At 42.8% G+C, this 27,563-nt stretch overlaps 1 protein-coding gene across 3 annotated transcripts; it reads right to left on the bottom strand.

Annotated features, from left to right (window-relative positions):
- Positions 1-1,582: 1,582 nt before the first annotated feature.
- Positions 1,583-25,450, bottom strand: CHCHD7 (coiled-coil-helix-coiled-coil-helix domain containing 7). 3 transcript variants are annotated; one of them, XM_088469520.1, is made up of 4 exons: positions 25,328-25,450; positions 17,655-17,709; positions 9,213-9,311; positions 1,583-1,800 (listed from the first exon to the last, which is right to left on the bottom strand). In XM_088469520.1, exons 1-4 carry the CDS (start codon positions 25,351-25,353, stop codon positions 1,696-1,698), a joined length of 285 nt encoding a protein of 94 aa, XP_088325646.1. In that variant the 5' UTR covers positions 25,354-25,450; the 3' UTR covers positions 1,583-1,695. The 3 variants fall into 3 exon arrangements, with proteins under 3 accessions (XP_088325646.1, XP_088325648.1, XP_088325647.1); XM_088469522.1 differs by lacking the exon at positions 25,328-25,450 and adding an exon at positions 25,213-25,315; XM_088469521.1 differs by lacking the exon at positions 25,328-25,450 and adding an exon at positions 25,142-25,300.
- Positions 25,451-27,563: the final 2,113 nt, after the last annotated feature.

The following is a 27,563-nucleotide window of genomic DNA, read 5'->3' on the forward strand; positions in this document are numbered from 1 at the left end:
AGGTAAACTCCTGATCCTCATATTGGTTGTCATCATAGTAATTGGCTTATGTACCAAATGTGTTCCTACTGTGTTGAAATGTGGAAAATGTAAAGAAGGTAAATCAAAAAGGTATGAAATGATGGTGGTCCGTAGTAACATTATGAATACTGAGGTAAATGAAGGACTGCATTACAACCCTGAACTAGAATGTACCATCAGATGATGTATAGTTTTACCAATGCATGAAACGGATTAAATGTTATTTTAAACATCTTAAATAATGTAAGTCCATATCCCCTTCAAGACTTCCTTTATAGGTTAGGTGCATCCCCACATCTTTCCCATTATCTTCAAGATCCGCAGTGTGCGTATAAGGGTAGTTTTAGGTCTCTCTCAGTGACACATTATTGTTGGTTTAAGAACCACCTTGTGCCATCCCATAATATAACATGTCATAGTGTAAGCCTAAATTAATTTTAAAATCTGAGTGTCACAGTGTATTGTTTGCTATCAAAGGGTGGACTGTCAAAGCTGGATGATTGGCTGAGACAATCTGTTAAAATCAAAATCTGCACAACACCATTTTAGCTAATCTCACAATATCAGTACATATGGCGATATTATTTAGCGTTGTGCGATTCCCACGCAATAGAACGCTGTTAAAAGTCCTCTTTATATAAATACATAAATTTATTACAACAAACACGTAGACACACAACGTTAACTAGTGTCTTTTCTTAATATCCCTACACATTGCATACTTACATAGAAAGGTTCCCTAGCATTAAGGGAAATATTCAAGGTTATATTAATTATGTTATGAATTGACTGTATTTAAGATCTAAGGTTTAGTACATGATAAGCAGACCGTGTTTGGTGCTATTCTGAACCACTGTTTATTTGCAGACTTCCAGTTCCATCAGCAAGGAAATCGCAAAATGAGTCTGAATTATGGATCATAGAGAGATAGGCATTGAAATGTACTCTGTAATGTAATGTTTATTAGCCAGTTTAAACTGGTTCTTCGGTGGGAAAACAGACACAAAGCTGTTGGAGGCTGAACGATTACAATACAAACTGACCTATGAACTGCATCATAACAGAAGAACCAATGGGATTATGCCAACTTGTTCTATTGTATTGCCTACCTCTGCAAGGGTTTATATGCAAGCACCTTGGATCAGGTAGTTAGTCATCTTTATTTTCTGTTGACTGAAGTTTCATAGTTGATGCCGGGAAATCTGGATCCAGAGCACATGAGTATGTGCAACTGTACCTTGTGATTGTGATCTAAATACAATTACCGCAAATAAATGATACAGAGTAACTATATGCTTTTTGTTGAATATATTTTTGTGCTTTGAAACCACAGTCAAAGTCTGGAAAGCAATTATTTCTTGTGCGACATACAACACTAAATAGCAACATTTAGGGTGTATACATCATTAGGTATTCATAGGCTGTTGCTTCATTTCCGATTGCAGGGTGTCACATAATCACCAGAAAGCATGGTAATAACTTTATGCAAGTTAAACCCTGAAACATGTTTACTCTATATGAAATGTAACTATTAGACAAGTTCAAAAACAAAAATGGAAGATAGGTTTAGCATGTATTTAATACAGATCTTCAACATTTCCCCCTAAACAAGGATTTTGTAATCATTAAATAAAAAAGCATAAAATATTATACAATTGCACAGGTAATAGTATTTCAATATGGCACAGTTCCAAGTGAGGTTAATATTTGCTTTCTTTCTTCAGCAGTGGGCATAGCAGGTTTCACACCATCACCTCTTCTTTTTAGCATAACATTGTGCTGGAATAAAAAAAAACAAAAAAAATACAATTTCTGAAAAGCTGAGATAGATGGACCAGTCTTTCACCCTTGACCAGATATTCCACTATAGCTCTGATAAAAAGCAACGTTATTAACTACCCACTGTAAGTGAAACAGCTGTGGTGCCCCCTCTCATTAGAGTCCTTAAAAGGGACACTTTATAGGTTTAAAAGCTGACACCACAATCAAATGAGCTGCTGTGTCATCACTGGCCCGACTCAGCCTATGAATTTATTACATTAGTTCTAAACCTTGGCCCCCAGGATCCCGAACACTTCATGTTTTCCAGGTCTACAATTGTGGATCTCTTCAAATGTGTCACTGTGTAATGAATACACCTGTGCACCTACTGGGTGACCCAGAAAATGAAAAAAGTTTGGGGTCCAGAAGGCTGAGTTTGAGTATCACTGATATATCCTTCACAACACACCCAAATTTTCACTCTGCTAGTTCAGGTGGAGCAGTATCTCCCTCCTAACATGTCAACCTGGTTTAAAGTGTAAAACAAAAATGATAGAACCAATTAGTTTAGTATACAAAATGGTTTACTTTAAATTGTTGAGCTGCGTAATACACAACTTTTGATATATATTTATCTCCAATGCTTCAGTCTTCAAACTTTTTTTTGTATTAGAGGAAACTGCTACTATGAGCCTCCTCAAACATTACATAATATTCAAAGTAAAGTTATTTGCATTTAAAAACAAACAAAAGACAGTAGCCAATATACGGCAACATGCCATACCGCCACTTCTACTGCTTGGGTTGTAGCACTCTTCCATGCTGCCACATCCCAATTTCTACTTAAAAGCAGAGTGCAGGTTATGGTTTTCTGTTATAGGGCATTAGAAAGAGTGAGAAGCCCATCATGTGTCCTTCTAATGACAAAGGCAAGAAATATGTATCAGTTTAAAAAACCTGACACACACACACACGTTAAGGAAGGGTTTCCCAAAATCAGACCTCTGAGCACCCTAAGTGCATGCTTTGTATATCTCCTTGCTATAGCACAGATGTATTCATTACTGACTGACATTTTAAATAGATCCACAGATATTACTAATAATCTCACTTCTGATCCTCTGAGCAGACCTGGATAACATGTACTGTTGTGGAGTCCGAAGGACTGATTTTGGGAACCAATGGACTTAACCATTACCATCACAGACACAGAACATTAAAACACAAGTATTACAAGCAATCAAAGATCGCTTAATATTTTTCTGTATCAAAACGATATAAAAACACTACATTACCATTGCCTTAACCTGATCTCTTTTATATGAAGTATTATGTGGTTTTCATTTCTCCTTTGAACGTAAGAATTATAGTTTCAGCTTGAATTTTTAGATAGTGTTTTTTTTAAATAAATTTGGGCATGTCTGAAATTAATCAGAAAATCAATAAGTTGTAGATCTATGGCCTGATTAACTTCTTGCCCCCCTCAGATGAAACATGCAATTTACGCAGTACAACAGTATTTTCTATATGCAGTGTATAGAATATATTATAGAGCTTGTGCAAAGTTCAGCAGATCATTCAAAACCTACCCTATTAATATAGCAAAAGATTCATTTTATGCTACGTTTTTGTTAAACGTGTGTGCATATTAAAAAAAAAACAACATTTTAGGAGGTTAATGAAAACTTAAAATGTTCATTCTGAAAATTTTACAACATGAAATTTAAGTACAAATCGGTAAGATTTAAACATGTAACTAATGTTTACCTTAATATTGCCACCAACTATTCAGCACAGGCAAGCTGAGGGGGAGCATTGCTTACAGCTGAACTGCTATTCTATTTAAAGGTTTTTTTTTTATATTACTTGAGATAGGTTACTTAAAGTCAACAATGACTACACTGTAACACTGGATTGTATGAAATAAGTATAGTATTAAACATGTTGAAAACAGTCACAACAATAGATGTCGTAGGGATCAATCACACACACACACACACACACACACACACAAAATAGCCTTGGAACAACAATGTTTTTCCAGATTAGACAGGTGCCATGGAGTAACTAGGGGGACATGTATGGGGCACAAGCTTCCGAGGGGTCCTGGCACAATCCCCCCCTCGTCATAACCAACGGTACAGATCGCAACCCGCCACCAGACAGCTATAATTTTGTCTCACTGTGCAAGTTCTAAAAACTACGTGGGCAGGCTGAGTGCATTACCCTCTTCTCCTCTGCTGCTGCCAGAGAAAAAGGACGTTGCGTCGTCACGATCAGAGTCTCATCCCTGATGCAAAATCTGAGCCACCAACCGGCACCTTGTACCACATTTTGTGCACAGAGTCCTGACCCTATAACTGGGGCTCCAGGCTTACAGCTCATGATTAAATTTCCAGCAATGGTAATTACATACAGCACGGTAACTACAAACAGCACTGCTAACCCGAGAGATCAGGTTAGCAGGGAGTGCCAGATGGCAATAACCGGGTGTGTATTTTTGTCCGTGGTGGCTGATGCCAATACTTGCTATCACTTAAGGTGGTTCCACATGTGGCCTGAAACTGTTATGCGAGTGGGGGTGCACTAACAGTCAAAATCAATCTGAATTTTAATCATGCAATACTGGGTACACACCTGATCGATGGATCGCCAAGCCCGATGGACAGACTAATCCAACAGAGTTGGTAAGCAGTATGCACAAACAATATTGTGCATACACACCAATGCGCCGCCAGACATGGCTGTCCACAGGAGCCTGTAGTGAAGCCTTTGTCTGTGGTTCCAAAGCTAGTATATGGGTTAATCAGCGGTTCAACAGTGCAGATATCCGCAAGATTGGATTTGGGCGGTGGCCGCTGTCACTGACCAACTGCAATGAAGGCCCCATTGGATCCAGCTGTCCAAAAAGGACAGATTTGGCCAATTCAGCCACACACGTGTGTCATCACAGATCTGGTTGTTAAACTTCATTGGCATAGATTGTGTCTAGTCTTTCACTTTACATTCTTCCATTGAAAAAATGTGAAATTCATTATTGGGCCTCAAATATATGGCCTAATTCAGAGATCAACATAAATTTGATATTTCAGTAAACTTCCAATGTTTGCAGATCTGCACAGGGGGCCACACTGCGCATGTGTGTCTGTGACCTCAGTCGCAGTGCCCCAAAGCCGTAGCACGATTGACATGCTGCTGGCATTTGGGGTTGAAGTCAGAGCGTTCCGCAAAACCAGGGGCATGTCAGCCCAGTTTTCTGGGCATGCTGGCTGTGTCCTTTGCTGGCCCCGGCAGCGTGATTTTGCCAGACATCATGAGTAAACTGTTAGCCAGAGGATTGGGTGCTGTGTCTTCGGACGCAGCAGTGGATCAGAGTAGCCTGCAGTGGGCATCTTTTTACTTAAGGATGCCTTATGCGGCTTTTGGATATTTTATCACAGCTATAGCTTCCATCTCTAAATCAGGCCCATAATTTATAATGTAGGAAGCAAGAGAAGTTGTTCCAGCTGTTGTGGTGGGAGCAGACTGCGTGGGTGCAAATGGCGATACTGCTAATAAGGTTGGGACATTAGCAGTTGGTCATCACTGACAATGTAAACTGGGGCAGAGTGTGACATGTTAATGTGATTGAGACAGTGCGACATGTGAATTGGGAGCAAAATCTGGAATATAATGAGGCAGTGTGTGACATAATGGGCCTGATTCAGAGGTGGACACTAATCCAGTTGCAGCTGCATCTGTTCACGCATCTATAATTTGTACAGAGATGCACATCAGCGGTCTCTAATGGAGCATACACACTGTCAGATGAACGATTGAACGATCTGACCGATTTTTGACTGCATTAAAATTAATGGAATAGTCCAAATCTGACTGCAAACACATCAGATATAGGCCCTGATTCAGAGCCGGACGCTCTGACCAGAGCGCTCGCTCTGAATCAGGGCCCACCTCCATTAAAATGGAGCGTCCTACTGGACGCTCGTATAGCTGTAGGTCACCACCCACAGCATATACGAGCATCCAACAAGATGGTCGCGATGGTCTTGACCATCGGACTTGCGAGTGAAACCCTGTGGCCGGGTTTCACAACCGCAAGCCCTGGAGTGATTTTGGCTCTATCAGAGCCAAAATCACTTCCACTGACGACATCACTAGTGATGTCAGTGTGGCCGGCTTCAGACGGTAGGCGTTCCCATAGGAACTGTCAGTCACCATCGACAGAACGCCCCCTTTGGTGAGACACTCCGAGCGAAGGAAAGTCCTTTGCTCGCCGGGTCTCGCGCATTCGCACGACGGCGCTCCCTCCGTCATACGCATGCGCAGTGGGGAACATCGACCCACTTGCAAGCGTACTGCCGCTCGCAAGTGGGTCTGAATGACCCCCATAGTTACCTGCCCATTTGGAACACGCATCATTCAGACATGTCAGATTTTCCTTCAGATATGAACAATTTTTTAAATGGCTGTGACACGCGCCAAGAGAGTATCCCAGTTATGTTTCCTTAAATTGTGATTTGTGTGTGCTTTAGTATAGTATTCAGCAAGAATTTTAAAGAACCCTAGATACAGCCCCGCTGACCTGCTTGTTGAAATTTGAAGACAAGCAGCAGCACAGGACATGAGGGTCGAGAGAGAGGCAAGTCCCTGCTTATTTTAACTCTGTATCTACTGAAAAGGGCTGAGCCCCCCAAAAATTTGAAAGTACCAGGCCCTAAGATACCTGTTGCCAGTTCTACAAATTAGTTACAAGATGGTGTGTTAGGGATCAGTATGGCCCGCGGTTCAAATCCAGACAGCAGAAGCCTGGCAGTGAAGATCCCAACAGGCAAGTATTTTTTCTATTTACTAACCTAACCCCCGCCCCTAACCCTCCCTTAGGGGTGCCTAACCCTAACCCCTCTCTAAGTGCAGAGTTTCATTATATGCCAGCTGATCAAAGTTTCCTTTAAAATACAAGAAAGGTTTATTGGTGCAAGATTGTCAGAATAGCTGTCCGCAGCTCAAGGAGAGGTTAGTTTTATTGACAAATTTTAATTATTACTCAAAAGTAGAGTGCTGCAACCCAGACATTCCTGCTCACATTACAGTTTACAAGAAAAAACCCACTTGTGTAACGTATGGTTTTAAGTTACATATGTCTCCTTTGCTAATGTGACCTCACATCACAAGTATGTAGTTTGTGTACATATAGTCCTATTCAGAGATCAGAAGTAATGGCAGCTATCTAGCAACTGCATCTCATTGTTTCAGCTATTACTATTAATCACTGGCAGACCACTTTATGTTTCTGTAACTTAAAAATCATCAACATAGTTGAAAGTATAATTTTCCACTCAATGCTCCCAATGTAATAGCCTGTGAGTTGCTAGCAGACAAAAGATTTGAGATGTATTCATGAAAGCTTGGAGAGCGATTATATTGAGAAAGAAAGTACCAACAAACCTGCTCCTAACTCATTTTACAGGCTGTGTTTGAAAAATGACAGGAGCAGAATGGTTGGTACTTAATCTTCCACAATATTATCTAAGCTTTCATGAATAGCCCCCTTATCCACTAGATTTAAGGCAGCATTTTTATAAAAGGCAAATCTCAAAAAGATTTCTAGTTTTTGCTCACAAGGCAGTTGTTCCCAGACTTTCTTGAATAATGGCACCCTAGAGTATCAACTTTTTTTTTCACGGCACCCCTAGGCCAAAAAGTTTTATTATTTAAATTTCAGCAAAAAAAATATAAAGTAAATTGTGCTTTGCGGTCATCCTTAGATTTAGCCATTTGGTGATTGACTGTTGTGCTTCTGCTTGTCCACATATATTATGATTGGCTGCCAACATCACTGGTTTTGCCTAGCACAATGACCAGAATAACTGTTCCTGGACCACCAACCCCTGGCACCCTTGCAGTGCCCTGAGGCACACAGTTTAAGAACCATTTTCATAAGGGAAGCAATATACCCTATCCAATCCATACAACAAGCACAGTCCCATAATACAGCTATTCAAGGATACACAGGGAACTGCTAAGAGACGACAAGAGAACAGAATTTAGCTACTCAACACTTTACATGAATTTGCCATCAGGATTACTTATTTTGAAAGTAAGTTCTTTTCATTTCAGACCAACTTGTATTTTACTTATATTTCAAGCTTTAGTGGTCAGTGAACAGTGGAAATATTCCACTGCCACATGGAATGGAAAATACTGATAACAAAAGGAAATTCATACTAAAAGGGGTATTCAATCCTCTTTACGGGATGTAGCTCCCGGGTTAAGTGCCTGGAGCTACCCAATTGGCTCCATCACACCCAGCACTTAACCCTGGAGATACACTATACAAGGAATGGCCCCAAGACACTACTACACCAATTTCTGCTTGCAGCCGCAGAAGAAATCCACTAGTCGTGTGTTTACAGAGCAAGCAAATGAAAGCTCCGGGCACTTAACCCGGGAGATACATCCCCAGAATTTCCTTAAAGGGCATGACTGACAAATCCTTCCCTTCACTGTAAAAGGTGCGTACACAGTCAGCCATAGATTGGACGGCGGAACGATATCATTCAGTCGTCCAAAATATCGTTTAGTTTCTGCCCCAAAACGATGAACAATAACCACTGCGCACTCCCGCTGGACGTTGGTGTTTACCGAACCTCCTGTCCAACCTGACGATATTGTCAGGTTGTAGCATGTTCGGGGATGAGGGAGGGAGCTCGGCACTGAACGATATCTGTCAGTGTTTCTGCTCAGCGCCATTAACGACACTGAGCACATCCCCTGTCAGGGAAACACAGGACGATGTCGCTCATGGAGCGAATCGTCCCGTGTGTATGAAGCTTAAGGATAACCTTTTACTGAAGGGACATACTGTCCACCTGCACCACCATTCGCATGAGGAGAGAACTGTCACCTAAGGAGCCATTTCTACCACTATACTCTCTCTCCCAGTCTGGCTTAATCTATACTTTGCTAATTGCATACCTCTGCTTCACTCTGTGCTGTCTTGCTCCATATGTCACGGATCACTAGCCTCACCAGTGTTGGCAAACATTATACGATGTGCAGTGTTATAGTGCATAATTCAGTAAAGGAAATCTCAATTTTAAAAAAGTGCAATATGAAAACAGGTAAAGAAAAGACAAGAATGTTGCCGAAGGAGAGGTGGATAGGACTTCTGTAGAAATCTGGCAACCTTTATGAAATAAAGGTAAACAAAATAATTTAAAATTCTTTTTTTTTTTTTGTAAAGGGGGGGGGGGGGGGTGGGAAATATATATATATATATGAGAAACACATTCAATTAGCATAATGACTGCAACACATCAAGATTCAAGCCTACAAATATTATTTATTTACTTTTAAACTTAAATCAATACAATGTTACTTTGAACTGATAAGTCAATCATTTAGATTGAGTTTCAAAGAATTACACTTACCCAAAACTTTCTGCACTGTTTGTATCTGATAAAGTAAGAGGAACACATATCTCTTTGGTAGAAATTGACATCCAAGCACTTTGCTGAAGCATCACTTTCCTTGAAAACAGATTGAAAACCAATTGCTGTCCACGTTTTTACATCTCAAGTTGAAAACTTGAAACCTTAAAATATCAAAAAAGATGTTGCCCAAGAGACATACATTACATAAAACATATTTACTACTCAGTTAATAGTCATAACCATCTGTCTTGTCCAACACATAGAACATTGCTTGATGTTTCTCATTTGCATAAAAAGCCATTGGCATGAGAATAGGTCATAAAAAAAATAAATAGAGGTACAAAAAAAAAAAAAAAATTAAATGACTTAAACTATATATACTACCAAAACAAATTAATTTACTTTTGGGTGCAACACCTTGAATAAAAGAAAGTTCTAACACGATCCAGCAGGTCTCCCGGCATCTTACGCACACCCACTTTTTCTCAGCTCACTACTGTACGCAGCATGCAATCATTTGACAACACACTGGCCATTGGAAATTATCTGGTCGACAACAGCAAGTACAGTCCAGTAGATAATTGCTCGTGCTGACACCTGGTCTTTTTATTCCTTTTTGAAAGTATGCATGCTCAATACATTGCCAGCGTGTACAAGACAAAGGAGTATCCTCAGAGGTGCTTTACCACTGAACCATAACCATGTAATATTTTAAAACTGGGTTTTAAGTCTGATATTCCACCAAAAACTACAAGTAAAAAAGGTGTCTGGAGGAAAATAAATATATATATATACACACACACACACACACACACACACACACACATATATACACACATACACATATGCATACACACACAAAATTGTGGAAACCTTTTGGAAAATTTGTTTTTTTAGAGTTTAATTGCGTTTGGCTGCATAATTTTGAAAGAAAATCCTATGAAGGTATATATGACTAGAAAATGAGAAATGGTAAGACCTTAGCTTTGTTATCTCTAGTTCTACAAAGTCCATAGGGTTCCACAGGAGACTTTGGGGTATAGGTTGATGACTTCAGTCGTCGGGCACCTCAATAGTTAAGTCTGTGCTCCCAGGGTGCATCGGGCCCCTCTCCTATACCCCACCGCCAGGCACCTCAGTTACATAACAAGCCAACGGCCGGAGAAGAGAGAAGGAAGAAATTCTGTAACACACACACACACACACACACATTTAGAAGGAGATGGAAAAGCCAGTGACCAGTACACAGCCCATCTGCAGCACAGGTGTGACAGGGTGGGAGTCCTGTGGATCCCTATGGACCTTGTAAAAATAGAGATGAGATATGGTGAGACCTTACCTTTGTTTTGATAAGGCCTCCTTGGATGTGGTACGTGCTCTAAGGACTTCCGTTGACCGTACCAATTCATTTCGGAAATCAGACTAGTTGTTTGTCCTTTATGGTTTCCGTAAGAAGGGATGGTCTGCCACTATGCAGACTTTGGCTGGCTGGATTCCCTTGGCAATTTCAGAGGCTTACATTCAGGAGGGCCTTAATGTAATGTCCTCTGTTAAGGCTCCTTCTACTCAGTCTGTGGGCAGCTTGTCGTGGCGCCACGACAATACCTTTGTTATTTTCCACTGCAGGATCCATAGGGCTCCACAAGAGACCCAAAGCAGTCTCCTTAAGGGTGGGGACGCTCCTGTGCAGAAAGGAGAATCTGCCACCCAAAGGAAGCATCCCGAGAGGCAAAAAGGTATCAAATACATAATACCTTAAAAAGGTGTGGACAGAAGACCACGTGGCCGCCTTACATAGCTGAACAGCCGAGGCGCCACGACAAGCTGCCCACAGACCGAGTAGAAGGAGCCTTAACAAAGGACATTACATTAAGGCCCTACTGAATGTAAGCCTCTGAAATTGCCAAGCGAATCCAGCCTGCCAAAGTCTGCATAGTGGCAGACCATCCCTTCTTACAGAAACCATAAAGGACAAACAACTAGTCTGATTTCCGAAATGAATTGGCACGGTCCGCGGAAGTCCTTAGAGCACGTACCACATCCAAGGAGGCCTCACCAGCTGAGAGGTCTGGGGAATTGAAGGCCGGCACTATAATTTCCTCATTAATGTGGAAACTAGATACCACCTTAGGTAGAGAATCAGGGCGAGTCCGAAGTACCGCCTTGTCCGTATGAAAAATCAGAAAGGGAGGGCGACATGAGAGAGCCCCCAAATCTGACACTCTTCTGGCCGAAGCAACGGACAGAAGAAAAACGAACAGGCTTAGCTGTAAGCCATTTTAAATCCACTGAGCCCAGTGGTTCAAATGGCGGTCCCTGGAGAGCCCCGAGGACCATAGCCAAATCCCACTGAGACACAGGTGGGACAAAGGTAGGCTGAATGCGAAGCACACCCTGCATAAAGGTATGTACATCAGGAATAGTAGCAATCCTATGGTGAAACAGTACTGACCATGCAGAAACCTGCACCTTCAGAGAAGCAAGGCGAAGACCGTGATCTAAGCCCGCCTGTAGGAAGGCCAAAACCCTGGATATTACAAATATCTGAGGATTATAACCTCTGGGGCGACACCATTCAAAGAAGGTGTGCCACACTCTAATTCTCATAGAAGCAGGCTTTCGAGCTCTGAGCATGGTGTTAACCACCGAGCTGAATAAACCCCTGGACCTCAAGAAGGCAGTCTCAAGAGCCACGCAGTCAAAGACAGACTACTCAGGTCCGGGTAGAGGCAAGGACCTTGGGACAACAGGTTCGGACGTAGAGGTACAAGCATCGGAGTGTCTATGGAGAGACTCCGAAGATCTGCGTACCAGTGACGTCCGGGCCACGCTGGAGCCACCAGCAGCAACATGCCTCCCTCTTGCGTGAACTTTCGAATCACCCGAGGAAGAAGGGAGAATGGAGGGAACAGGTATGCGAACTGGAAGGTCCATCTGACCGACAGAGCGTCTACCAGCAGAGCCCCCACATCTCTTGTCCTTGAGCCGTACACTGGCAACTTGTGGTCGCGCAGAGATGCCATTAGATCTATTTCGGGAAGGCCCCACTTGTCCACTATGAGCTGAAATACTTCCTGGTGAAGTGACCATTACCCTGGGAGCGCGTTGTGACAGCTTAGGAAGTCCGCTTCCCAGTTGAGCACTCCCGGAATGAACACTGCCGAAATGGCTAGGAGATTGCCCTCCACCCAAGTCAGGATGCGGGACACTTCCACTAGTGCCGCCCGACTGGAGTTCCTCCTTGGCGGTTTATGTAGGCCACTGTGGTGGCGATGTCTGACTGGACTTGCATGGGTTTTCTGTGAAGCATGAGGCCTGCTTGCTGAAGAGCCCTTAGAACCGCCCTGAGTTCCAATATGTTTATTGGGAGGAACGGACTCCTCTATTGTCCACCTTCCCTGGAAGAGGTGTGAACCTGTCACTGCACCCCAACCCTGGGGACAGGCGTCTGTTGTCAGGACGACCCACTCCAAGATCCAAAAGGGGTGGTTCTTGATAAGGTGACTTGTGTGAAGCCACCAAGTCAGAGACAGATGTACTTCCGGACACAGTACCAATGTCTGGGTTCGTATCTGGCAAGGATCAGAGTCTGAAGAGACCGGGAATGAAAATGGCCGTACTCCACCATGTCAAAAGGTCAACACCAAGGAGCCCAGTAACTGCATTGCTGAGTGAATTGACACCCGGCAACTGTGCAGGCAGCTGCGAACCTGCTGCTGCAGTGTGGATATATTGTCCCTGGTTAAGAAAATTCTCTATTGTGTATCCAACAATGCCCCAAGATGTGGCATCCTCTGTGAGGGAGTCAGAGATGACTTATTCCAGTTGATCAACCAGCCGTGGCTTTGTAGCACTGATTGTCAACTCTAGATGCTGAAGAAGCAATTCCAGAGACCTGGCTAGCAATAGCAGGTCGTCCAGATAAGGCAACAGACGGACCCCCTGCAGCCGCAGTTGGGCTGCCATCACTGCCATAAGTTTGGTGAACACCCTGGGTGCTGTGGACAGTTCGAACAGCAGGGCTTGAAACTGGAAGTGGTGTTTTAACACCGCAAACCTGAGGTACTTCTGGTGAGCCGAAGCTATCTGAACATGCAGGTATGCATCCTGAATGTCCAGAGACACCATAAAATCCCCAGGTTCCATAGCCAGTATAATTGACCGCAGGGTTTCCATTTTGAACCGAGGCACTCGGAGAAATTTGTTCAGGGACTTTAGGTTTAGGATAGGCCTGTATGCACCATTCGGTTTTGGAACCAAAAAGAGGGTGGAATAATACCCCATTCCCCTCTAGGAAGTAGGTACCGGAACTATAACTACCTGCAGGAGCATAGAACGTATAACTTTCTGAAGTTCCAATGCCTTTTCTTGAGCTGAAGTCCCGTAGGGAAGAATTGATGAGGAGGTCTGTAGTGGAAGGAAAGGGCGTAAGACCACTTCCCTTACCCAAGTGTCTGTTGTGGTTTGACACCAACACTGGGCGAACCGAAGAAGTCGGTCTCCCACCTTGGGGTCCCCCAAGGAGACCTGCCCCGTCCGGCTGAAGGGTTAGCAGCTGGATGCCTGGTACTCCAAGCCTGCTTCTTGGGCTTTGTGACCTTCTTAGTCCTACAGTCTGGGAAAGGGCTGAACTGGACTGGAAGGTCCGAAAAGACGGAGTTCCAGATCCTGACGGTATTGGGGCAGAGGGTAAACAGGCAGACTTGGCAGCCGCCAAAGTGTCTACAATTTTGTCCAAATCTGGCCCAAACGAGACCTGGCCATTAAAGGCTAAACTCCCCAACTCTTTCTTGGACTCAGATCGCAACCAAAGAGAGCGCCTGGCTGACACCGCAGCCAATGATGAAATGCGAGATGTTAAGACACTTACAGCCAAAGCAGCCTCATTCACATATGTAGCAGAGTCTCTGAGGTAACCTACCAGTTCAATTTGTTCACTGGTAGCTTCCAGAGGCAAGGATGCTTCCAAGGCATTAGCCCACCGATCCATGGCCCTGGCCACCCAGCATATATCCAGAGAGGGAATAAATGGACTTTAAGCACACCTCCACTTTTCTGTCCGTAACATCCTTTAACGATGACATGGACGGCATAGGAAGGGTCACACTTTTGACAAGGCGTGTAATATGAGAATCCACCTGAGGAGGAATTTCCCATTTAGAGAAATACTTCTCCTCAAATGGATAAGTGGCTTTCAACAGTCTCTGCGGTTGAAATCTCCTGCTTGGAGTTTTCCAGGCTTCTTCCAAATGTTCAACTAGCTGATCCGACAGAGGAAAAGCAGTCGCTGAACTTCTAACTTCCTTAAGGAAAGCATGTTTGGATTTGGCGGCCAGGGTATCCTCATCCAATATCCATGGCCACACGAACTGCAAAAATGAGGCAGTGTACATAAATTATGGACTTAGGCTCCATCTTTTTTTGAGGGAGCTCCGACTCAGATAAGCCGTGAATCTCCCCATCATCAGTCGACACATCATCTTGATAGTAAGTGGACTGAGAAGACAGCACCTCCTTTCTAGTTGGATGCTGGAAAGACTCACCCTGTAAAATCTCTGTCAGGTTTTGCACCGTGTTGGAGAGTATTAACCCAAACAGGGTCAGGTGACGCCTGGTAGGGGGTAGGTTGTAAAGGCAAATTATGAGCCACAACCAGCCGTCGGGGAGTCCCCTGTGAAGTAGATGGCATAGCAACTTGCGGAGCGTACCCCAATTGTTAGGCTACTGGAGGAGCAGCAAGCCGACCCATTATGGTAGTTAATGCTTGTGCAAAACAAGCCCAGGGCGGATCTTAAGATCTGGGCCCAGCAGGTAATCCTGCATTCCTGGCACACAGGATACACAATCATCCCACAATAAACTCCTCTTCCTTTGGTCCTGCAAAACACCTAGTGCAGGACTGTGTGAGGGGGATATCGGCCTGTCCAGAATCACTTCCAGTCATAATGGATGTATGTGTCACTCCACAGATCAATAAATACCTGAGCTGTGAAGTAAACTAACACCCTGTCAGTATCTGTCACTGCTGGGGCTAGTGAGAATAGAAAGTACAGAGATAGTAAAATGGCTGACAGAGAAAGAAAAATCAGTCAGACAGCGCTAGCATCAGACACATACAATGTAAGAACAACACCTGCACTACTTTGCACTTTGATCAACTACCAGACCTACAGTCGAGTAGGAACAGTGCTACATACACCGACCTACTGGAGGAGAGGTATGTAGAGGGACCCAGGCTCCGCAGATCCCGGGAAGACCAAAGTCTATATCCAAAAAGTTGCCGCCGGAGGACTCATAGGGGACGTGCCTGAGGGAGGAGCTGCCTGCAGACGCCAGACCACTGTGGAAAGGCGCGCAGTGCAGCGGAGGAGGGGCCTGCTGTGCCTTGCAGGGAAGGCCCACTCCCCTGGCGTGCTATTAACCCCTGGGATGCCACAACATCCGCACGTTGTGGCCCCCTATCCCTGGTGGTCTAATGGCAGCGCAGGTGCCGTGCCTGGTGCCACACGCAGCCGCTTCCCAGGGGTTCCCCATCCCTGGGAACTAACGGACTGAGAAATCAGCGGACGCCCGCTGCTTACCAGACGTCCCCTGTGTAGCTCGGCCACAGTCCTGGGCGTCTGGGAGGTTTTGCTAGCCAAAACCCCCAGACACCTGCCGCGATGCCAGCATCTCGGCGCCGGCAGGGTTTCGGAGTGGCAGAAAGGGTGTCCGCTGGACAGCCCATGCTGACCACTCGTGCAGGCAAACAACTATTTTCTGGGGCTGACACGCAGCCCCTCTTGGAAGTGACCCGACTCCAGCCGGACACCTACGAAACTGAGGTGTCTTGGCCCGGGGGCGGGGTATAGGAGAGGGGCCCGATGCATCCTGGGAGCACAGACTTTACCATTGAGGTGCCCGACGACTGATGTCATCGACCTATACCCCAGGGTCTCCTGTTGAGCCCTATGGATCATGCAGTAGAAATAAATTTTACACCTCAAATAATTCTCTTTTTTTACATAAAAAGTTATAGCTAAATAAAGATAGGGAGCACATTTGTTGCTACCAGAATTGATAGTGATAATCAAACCACTAAATAAGAGGTTTTACTAAATTGGTCGCTGGAAGTAAGCTGTGTAACTTATTTAGAATGATAAGCAAAGTTTTTTTTGTTTTTTTTTTTTAAAGAGTTGGACTGGTCACCTAGAAAGAGAAAAAAAAAAAAAAAAAATGTATGTAAAGGTGGTAACCAAAGGAGGAATTTCAAAACTGGATTAAGTACCAACAGACTCAGTCGATTCAAAACCGAACTGGTAGAATGATCCACACCATGCTGTGATAGAAGAATGAAAAAACTATGCTCGAGTGACAGCAGAAAGACATCTGAGGCAATTCAAAATGATTTAAGTGAATGCGGTGTAAACATCAGTGCTAGGACTGTTCAATGCAGACTTATATATTATTATAATATTTTAGATTAAACGCCAGAATTCCAAGGAAAAAAAAAAAAAGACACTTATCTCTCAAAGACAGAAAAGTTTAGAACGGAATAAAAACCATTCACTGGTCAGAAGAACAATGGAACTGTGTCATCTGGACTGACAACCAGAATACCCATATTTGGTAGTGATGGAATGAAATATGTCCACAAAAGAATTGGAGAAGATTTGCTACCTTAGTGCACAACACCTATTGTGAAGCATCCAGTTAGTGTTATGATGTGGGGGGATGTATGACAGCAAAAGGTGTGGGACGAATTTGTGTGATCAATTACACTTTATATACCAGCAAATACATCAGTGTCCCACAGTGGGGATGGGGGGGAGGGAGGAACAGTTGGGATGAGCACACACCGCTGCTCTGCATAGCAGCGGGTGAATAGATACAGCATCTATTTACAGTCCAGAGAGCGCCTGGTGGCAGCCCAGCACCTCAGAGTGCTGAGCACACCCCCAGTGTGACTGAAACCGGGCTGCCTTGAGGCTCCACCCCCTTTCCTGATGTGGGCGCACCTTAGGCACGCCAAGGGTCCTGACCCACTTGCCACCAATGTTAGGAGATATGTAATTGCAGCAAAAGGCTTCCTAACAAAGTACTAATGGATATTGTGCAAAATTTACTTTTCCATGGTTCAGTAGTATAACTTTTCAAAATGTTAAATTTTGTTATAAAGTTCATTGCATTAGGTGCTAAAGGAAAATTGCCATTGTACTGATGTATGCTTTATGGTATAATACTAAAATATATTAGTGCTATAAGCTGTTAAACTTCAAAAATGCACATTTTCCAAAAGGTTTCTGTATGCATGCAATGTGCCAGTTTAGGTTTTGAGTGGCTAGAATGACGCATGTATGTTACTTATTTCTAAAGAGAGGAAGATGTAAATTTATGTATAGTATTCACAATAAAAATCCCAGTCATCCACTGCGATTCTGTGCTTGCTATTCAACTAACCTCCAAACACGGGTTGATGTCAACATCTCTCATTCTTTTGTTTGAAGACATCTTGCTGCAATAGTAAAACATAAAAGCAAACACAATCATGTTTTCCTACATCACAGCAATATATGGACAATGGTTAGTTAAACATTGTGCCTCCAACAATGATCTAGTTTTTACTTACTGCAGTCTCTCTCTCATTCTGAGGGAGACGTAATAAGACTTGGGAGAGAGATAAAGTACCAGTCAGCTCCTAACTCATTTTTCAAACACATCCTGTGACATGGCAGTTAGGAGCTGATTGGCTGGTACTTTCTCTGTTCACAGCTTAGTAAATAGACCTTTATCTCTCTCCAAGGCTAAGTACATATCACCCTCTGATTTAAAAAAAAAAAAACACACCCCACACAAAGTTGGAGGAGTACTGACCGCTGCAGGGTACCTTCCTTCAATGTTATGCAAAGTTTATAAAAATAAATAAAATAAACTCTTTGGGAGGGCAGGGGGAATTCAATTTTGGGAGGGGAGGGGGGAGGCAAAAACCATGCCTTTTGCATTTTTAATAATTAGAGCCCGTTTTTTGCGCCCAAAATAAAAATCTGACTTGGGGCGAAAACAGAATCTGTGATAAGTTCACAGACCTGTGCGTTTTCACTGCCAGCTTCCAGATAACAGGCTAATTATGAGGGATCTTTGTCATCGGAGCCTGCTGAGGTGGTGAACAAAACACCCGATAAATGCTGCTAGCAGCCGCACTTTGTGGCTAATTGGATAGCCCCAGGGGGTCAATTAGCCCGCACTAATTTACCATAGTTAATTAAATAAAGGTGGTATTTAATCACATTTTTAATGAATTTACTAAAATTCTCTTGCCAGGAAACAAGCCCCCATAAAAGCCTGTGCTGGTGAAGAGCTGGAATCCTGGTTCAGACCCAATCCCCAGCAACCAATGCATCAAGAAATTCTGCACTTTAAAAAAAAAAAAAAAAAAATATCCCCCACTTTGTACTAGTTCTACATTGGGCACGATTCAATTCAGCGCGATGTAAATAGCGCCGGGAGATAGCTCCCGGAGCTATTCAATTCATTGCGCTGTTAGGTTGGGGGAAGGCTCGTTATCGCGCCTTAAACAGGATGTTTAGGCGCGATAACAGGCATTTCCCGACCTAACTTCCCGGCGCGAGGCTGTTTTCCCGGCGCTAAGGGCGGAAAACAGCCTCGCGCCAGGACTTTTGTCGGATTTCTTCTCTCATCCCCGGAGGAATGAGAGAAGAAATCATAGTCGGACTTGTCAGCGCGGTGTATTGAATAGCCCCAGGAGCTAACTCCCGGAGCTAATTACATCGCGCTGAATAGAATCGAGCCCATTGTAACCAAATGACATTTGCAAAAGCTTTGCAAACCAATGCACCTCATTAAACTACTTTATAGTGGTCTACAAAATAAGTATAACATTCTTAAAAATAGTGAATAGAAGACTGAGAACTTGCTGAAAATATTTAAACATTTGTAATTTTAAGAATCCTTGACATACACACACATATATATATATATATATATATATATATACACACCTTGGTGCCTCCTCCACCAATTCTCTTCAAAATTCAGTGCACAAAAGCTTATTATATTTAATTGTGTACACAATTGCACAACTTTAGAATATATATGTGTTTCATCACTACCTAACAATTTTCACATTTGTGGTAGGGGAATCCTTTTATTGACACTTTATAAACCTTGTGAATGCATTAACTGTGTACTATATATAAGATATGATATAGCAATATAAGAGGCTATTTTAGGAATAGGGTATTGTTATCAGTATATGACTGATGATGTTGTATATTTTCATTGTTCTTTTGTGCACTGAATTTTGAAGAGAATTGGTGGAGGAGGCACCAAGGTTTAAATTACCTAATCAGGGTTTAATTATAAGGCTACATGGGGCAATTTAAATAGATGTGATATTATGCAGCAAAATAACCTTTCCCGAATGTATTTATGAGATTGAGACAGTAAGTAACATTATATCTTGTCTTGGCTACAGGAGAATTATGAGTCCAATAATTAGGGTAATGGTTATTTAAATTCACTTTTTTTGTTCTAAATAAATCTTGAATGTATACATTACAATCTAGATATATGTAAGTATTTTGCCTAAACTGACAGGTTTATATAAGACAGAGTTTTTATTGAATATAGAGGACAATATTATTAGTTTGTCCCTATTCAGATTAATACCGCAACAACATGCTTATAAACTGGCTGTGCGAGTATTTTTATGTTTAAGGAATTTTGTATGTTCTTTTTTTGTGTGTATTATGGAGTCCATTTATTGTTAATTTACTTATTTAATTATTAAAAGTTAAGTTTTAGACAAAATGTCATCAGATAATGAGTGCACCTAAAAGGGAAATGTTCTGCTTTAGAATCATTCTTTGATTCTACACACAATATAACTATATATTGACCTTTTTTCCATGGTGCACCACCAGCCACAAGGTAATTTAATACAAGGTCTATGATAGGACAATAAATATATTGATAATAGGCTGGGTATATTAATAAATTCATTTTCTATTTATTCCTGTGCGGATTCAAAAAAACTTTACCCCTGGTTTTGTGATACACCATTTACACTGCACCATTACCCAGGTCCATCCTGGGTCCAGCCCTGTTAGCTACCTGGGTTGGATTGCTGGGTCACTTGACCTGGTTATTTTTCAAGACCCTTTTACACTGAGCTGCAACCCGGGTAGACCCAGCACAAACCCAGGTTTTTGCTCTGGTGTAGAAGGGGTATAAGTAATTCTCCTTTAAAAGGACAATTTTAGCAATAGGTCTCAGTTGTATATATATATTTTTTTAAACTGTATACATGCTGCATCCCCCGTTTACTTACCCAATCATCACATGAAGAGCGTTCTCAAACAGAATTCATATAGGGGGTGCATCCATGGGGTTTACCTATATTTAATCTGCTAAGTGTTGCCTTGGCATGTGCCACGTATCCTGTAAGGTCAAACTGGTTCAATAAAAATGCTAAAAACAGCCCTGGTATACCTATACTTCACTTCAAACGTTTTACTGTTATACAAAATTCCCACAATGTTTCTCTTTTTTTTTACCTTTAAATAGTACCTTGTAAGCATGTATCTTATTTTCATCTCTCTGGAGGTTGAAAAAAATAAAGCTGCCATGTGAAGGCAAATGTGGCAGGAGAAAGGGAGGATTTCACATTACACAAAGCAGCAAAAGCTCAGATGAACATTAAAGTGTCTCCGCTCACTAAATCATGTGCAGTGTAACTGTGGTTGCCATGGTAGTCCATGATACTGAGCGGAATTATTAATCATTAATAGCAGGCTGAAACCCCCCCCCCCCCCCCCCCCAAGAGAAAATGGTAAATACAATCATCAATCCGATAGACCACAAGTTCTCAAACTCGGTCCTCGGGACCCCAAACAGTGCATGTTTCCAGGTCTCCTCACAGAATCACAAGTGAAATAACTAGCTCCACCTGTGGATCTTTTATAATGTGTCAATGAGTAAAGAGTACACCTGTGCACCTGCCGGGTGACCTGAAAAACTTGACCTGTGTGGGGCCCTGAGGATCGAGTTTTAGAACCACTGTGATAGACTGCCAGTGATTTATGGTAGTAAACAAAAAAACACTTGTTTTATGGGATCATCATTTTAAATAGGAGTAACATTGTTAAAAAATGAAGATGGAATTAAATTTGTTTCCACCAGGGGTCAAATCAGTCCATATCAAAGACAATATCCCCTCCACCTAATAAATCTAACTCGCAGGGACAGTGGTTGCAAGAACCATGGTCCCAGCAACTTAACATCTTTAGCATATCGGAGGACTTCTGAGAATGACACTGCGCATGTGCACAGTACTTCCAGAGCCAGAGCCAGATGGTGGCTTCGGGAGAGGAATCATAAGATTCCTGTCCTGCGAAATTGCCTCCATAGCCATAAAGGTTTAGGTCATCTGACGATGACGTGAACCAAATGGGCAAAACTGTTATATATAGGGATCAGTGCTGTCCCCATTGACAATTGGGGCTGCGATCTGCAGCACTAATTTACCTTTTGCAGGTGTTTGTTAAATCTCCTGCATTTGGCTATTAGTACAGAGCAGAGAAACATAAAAATTATGTAGAAACTGTAGTGTCTACATAAAAATATGAAAAAAAATGTTTGATAACTAAAAATTTGATATAAAACTTGTCTTTGTGGCCATGTAAGAATTGCATTAAACACATTTTATGCAGAATTATATAGCCAAATGTGACAGAGTACTATAATAATGATTCAAAGTAAGGGCAGCAACCCACCTAAGTGATAATCATGTAGGTAAGAGACTTAAAGTAAACCAGCAGAATGATAGTTGCAAGGTGGAAATTTATCTCGATTGAGAACCTCCATTTCATCCTCACAAAATAGCCTTTTAGCATATATACGTACAAATACAGTACAAAAAAAAAATTAGCACTATGATTTTGAATAATAATTTGAACTTTAAATACTAGGCACATCAAACTTCATGAGGTCGAACAGCTCAAGAAATATTCATGCAGCTCGCCCACTTCATAATTTACCTTCACATATGCCTCCCATGTTCAAACAAGACTTTATATTGTAACCCAAGGAGAAACTGTATGCACTGCTTTTTCTTTCCTCATAATAATGGGTTTACGGTTTTTTTGGGGAGTTTTTTTTTTTTTTTTTTTTTTTTTAGATATACAGAAATTGTATTAAAACACAGAACCTTCAATACGAACGGCCTTCTGGTGCATTTACTTCTGCATTCAGACTTTTCCCACGATAAAGCTTATAATATCACATGTATAATGCAGCTGTTAAAGGGATCACTGATCCCTATGACAACTGATTGTTCATAGCTTTGCTCATGTTAAACTCAAGTATCTAAAATATTGAACAGTGATTTTTTTTTTCCTCTCAAAATGTAACACTCGCCATGCTGTGTATATCCAACTGTCTGTTATAGGAATTAATGTCCTTTGCTAAGTTTCTTTTAGAAATGGCATTAATTAGCTTAATTACACCACCACACTAATAAAACACATCCTTCAAGTAGCTTTTTTTTCCCCTTTCACTTTTCTAAAACAAAAATGTACTAGTTTCCTAAATATTTCCAGCATTTTATAAGTAGGCTTTATCCTTGTCTAATTAATATTTTACTTTTATGACACATACTGTGCCACAACCTTTATTCTCTGGCAACACAACAATAGTCAGAGACAAGGTGCAAATAGTCACAAATCTGCTCTACAACAAATGTTACATTGGAGCCATCTTAATAGAATGTGCTACAACTTAAGCTAAATACACACTTGTACAATCATACTTTCAATGGCATTTTCCTTTAGAACACACTTGCGTTCGGACGCCCCGTTCAAAGTGCCGATTCCTGGAAACACACCTTTACAATCTAACATGCGATCCAGGAAACTCAACTATCTAAAAGATCTTCAAAAAAGACAATGGTGACACAACTGCTGGAGAATGGGCAGAAGCATCGGACAGAACGGTAGAAAATGCATACTGTACACACTTCTTTGATATTGTACCATCAAATCAGATGAAAATTAAACTGCACATATGACCTGATCTTTTGATGTGACCAGTTTTCTTCTGAGAAAACATGATCCAAAGTGCGTACACAGACTGAAGATATTGCATGAATGGGTCAGGAATCGAGAAAACGGGCCGACCATTGTATAGGTGTGTACCCAGTTTTAGATAATGCCCGTACCAGTCTATCTTGCTTTTTCCTCCTTTCAATTTGATGGTCAACATGACATGTATCTAAAGTGCAGATGTTTTGTTTTTCCACTTGGAAATAAAAGCATAGACATTCTTTTGTTTAAAAAAGAAAAGAAAATATTTTCCTTAGGTAAGGGAAAGGTTTTGCAGATTTAGGGGGTGATTCAACTATCCCCAAGGTTTGCTAGTAGCCTTGCATGGACCTGACAAAAAAAAAAATGATTATAATATGCTCAATTGAGCGGTTGTATCAAGCGCCACAAAATTCCTGCAGCTCCATTTATAGCAAAATATACAGACAGGGTAAACATAATTGCAGTGCATACCCATTTTCAGCGTTAAGGTGCCTACACACTAGACGATATTTTGCACGATTCGCCCGATTTCAATGAACCAGAGCAAATCATGCAATATGCGTAAATCATTAATGTCCACCGATGCCGACGCGCGTACCAGCGGGTCGACAGTCGTATCTTCAGATCTTACCTACAGCAGGTACGATATGCCAATCTCGTACACGACACACTGGAAATAGTTAAGGACACACAATAGATTGTTGGTCAGATTGGACACTTTTTAGCACCATATCGTGTCCAGGAGTGTAAGGGAAATCGTTCACAATATCGCATCATGAACACTTCTTCTAGTGTGCAGGCACCATTGGTGAGGCCAGGGATGAAACAAGAGGGAGTGGGGCCTGCTCACTAGAGCTTATATTAGAAAAGAGAGTTGTGAAGGTACAGGGGAATAAAGAAGGTAAGGGATGAAGGAGGGAATACCATGGAGGCGGAGATCTGGTAGGCTAGCAGAAAAACGTGTTTTGAGGGTACATTTGAATCATTTAATATTGGGGAGAGTGAGAGAACGAGGAAGAACTTTCCATAGGGTCGGGGCAGCACAGGAGAAATCTTGGAAGACTATAATGGAAAAAGGAAATCAGTTGATTAGAGGGACGGTTCCTACAGCACTTAAGTAATTCAATCACCCCCTTAATTAAAATTGAAGAAAGTACCAGCTTATAAACTGCACCTGATGCCTATGAATTCTAGTAACCACCTTGAACATAAGCAATTGCCACATACCCCCAGTGGTAAATATATTTTCTTAGTTAGCATAGCAATATTTCTATATGACATACAACTGGCTCCAACATAATCTTATGTTGGATACCTGACCTGCAAAATGTGCTGCAAAGACCAAGAAATTACAAGAGGTCAGCCCTTGTGCCCCTGAAACACTTTCTAATTAAACCAGCCCTTTTTATTTTGGGATCAACTAATTACTAAGGGAATATTAGAGCTCCCTATAAAGTTCTACCAAAAAACTAGACAAAGGAAACACACACACACACACACACACACACACACACACACACCGTAACAATGTCAAACTAAAACCAATGAAGGTGTTTCAGAGGTGCAAAGAGAGTGGCGGCTCCTGGCCTCTGGGTAACAAGATGACTGCAACCGGGCTCAGCCCATTTCCTGGAACCAGACGCAGATTTCCTATCAGAGTTTCCCAGATCACAGACCTGCAGCCATGTGCAACTCCCATGACCCTGACAGGGGCAGCAAGGGCAGGGGAGTGAGTGAGGGAGACATGTGCTGCTGCTGGGAGCACGCTGGCTGTGTGCTGGGGCATGCTGTGTGCACAATGGCTGGGCTACAGTGCTCTGGAGGAGGGGGAGCGTCCGCACTCACCTCCCCGCTGCGTCCCAGAAGCCCCGGGCGGCCGGGGAACTAGCTACATATGAGTGACCGGATAATGATACCTCAGGCCGGGAAGGTGCTGTTACCACCCTCTCCGTAGCCGGCCGGACACAGCTCCTATTCGAAATACGTCAGCTTCTCCCCTCGCACTCCCTTTAAGTACTGCCACATACTAACTTGCTCGGCCCTTGCGACATTGACATCCCAGCTAGCCATTCACGTACAGCTTCTTCTAGCCTGCCACCTACGCCCCTCAATGAGATAGCGCTACACCTCCTCCCGCTCTCAGCCCTGGCCCCGCCTCATAACAGCGCAGCCAAATGACTGACGCCGAGCCCGACCAATGGGTAGCCAGTGCGGTGACAGCACGGCTAGCAGTATTGGCGAAGGCTCTTCAGGCAGCGGACAGAGGGGCAGGGCGTCGGTGGCGAAGGAGGCGGGGAGTGTGGTGGGCGCGTCTCCCGGAGCAAGCTTGGCTGCACCGCAGCGCATACAACTACAATGGCTGCTGGAGAGAGGGGAAAGCAAACAATTTCCAGGCCCGCAGCGTCCAGGCGAAAATATGGGGAAAAAATTATTAAAAAATCGGAAAGACACCTAAACCGCGGAAATCGACCGTAGGAAGGATGTTAAGGCTCCCGCGGTGAGTTTGCAGGGGGTTTGGGCTGGCGCAGCCGACTCTGAAGCACAGAAAATCAGGGTTATTTAAATTATGGGAAAGGGGGGGGTCGAGAAAAGGAGGAGGAAGGGGGGAGAGGAGGAAAAAAGTTATTGCAGACCCCCCCCTCCTCCTCCTGCACTGCTGTACAGGGACTTAATTGGGAGAAAAATCAGGAGTGTGTGAAAATAAAGTTGGAACTAAAGTTTCTTTTTGCCTTAATGAACCTATATATATATATATATATATATATATATATATATATATATAAATACATTAATGAGAGTGCCTGGTTATATTGTCAGACGTCTCACTGCTGCTTATTTAGGGTGCATCTTGCTGTCTCTTGCACTTTTGGGGGGTGGGTTAGAGCAGCTACTTGGGGGGTCTGGGGAAACCTTTTTCTTTTAGATTAAAAGTTTTGTGTGAAGTTTTTTTTGTAGTTTTCTTTTCTTTCAGTGAATATTGTGACAGGAGCTGGAGGCAGGGAGAGGGGGAGAGGAGGGGGGAGCAGAGGGAGACCGTGCTGTGCAAAAAAATAAGTGTAAAAAAATACTTTAAAAATCCCCCATTCAGCCAAAAGCCTCCAAACCTCCCTCAAAGTTCCTTCAGGGGGTTTTCATGCACCCTGTCCGCTATTAGTTCTGAAACCATGGTCTCTCGCACTGTTGCCATGCTTATTTTGGGGGGCCGGGTAGGTGAAGGTGGGTCAGGGCTGCAGAGAGGCTGCTGCCATCCTCCCTCCCTCTAGTAATATGGGGGGTTGTGTATTCAGATCACTGTGTGTACCCCAAAGACCTCCTGGAACACAAGTAGCGTGGTGGAGAAGCAGGATTGGGGCAGAGGGGATCGGGGACGGGTTACTGGGACAGCTTGTTGTCAGTTTCATAAACAACCAAAATGGAGGGAGAACAGAGGCAGAACTAAATAATAATAATAAAAAATACTGAAAAAATGCAGAGAAATTCCCTATTCGGCGATCCGTCCCGTTCTTTTCCACTTAACCAGATCTGGTGTTCCCTAGCTTGCCTCCTGCAACTACTGAGTCACTAGAGGCTCTTCAGCCTTTCTTTCTATACATCTATTTATTTTCGCTTTTCTTTGCAAAACTTTGAAGCACTTTCAGATCTAGCAGAATGCAAAGCAGGGATGCTGCATTGGCGTTACTAGAGGATTTTGTGCCATGATGGTTAAATTTGAGGGAACTGTGTTGGTTTTGATGTGTTTTTTTTTTTTTTTTTTTAAACTGAATCTGAAACCTGGGCTTTTCCTATTGGCAAGATCTGTGCATGAGAGCAATTAATGAATGTGTTTTTCAGTGGTTTTTGGAGGTGATGGAAATTATCTCTTGTCACTTTTCTACATGCTAAAAAAAACAAAAACTTATCTCTGCAAAGCAAGCTCTCCACCCCCCCTTCCCCCCCTTACCCCCCTCCGCCCCACTGCCACTCAGTCATTGCATTGCTCTGTTAGTGCTGCAGCCTGTTTTCTTCATAGTCAAGGGCTCAACTTCTCCCTGCTAGAAAAGTATCACCTTCAAGTGTTTTGTTATGTTTTTCCACTTTTATAAATGTCACCTGCTGCAATAGCCATCTGTTTCAGTGTAATGGGGCTGTGCCCTTCCTATGGCTATGTAGAGAGATGCTTAGTGCTTTGTATGCATGTCCTTGATATGTTGCTGCTGATGTTGCCCTCACGTGGGGCTAGGGAGACACTGTAATAAGGCACATTATTGAAGTTTCCATCTACACTTGT

Source organism: Taudactylus pleione, unplaced genomic scaffold, assembly GCF_031769625.1.
Source record: "Taudactylus pleione unplaced genomic scaffold, aTauple2 ptg000093l, whole genome shotgun sequence".
In the NCBI taxonomy this organism is placed as follows: domain Eukaryota; kingdom Metazoa; phylum Chordata; class Amphibia; order Anura; family Myobatrachidae; genus Taudactylus; species Taudactylus pleione.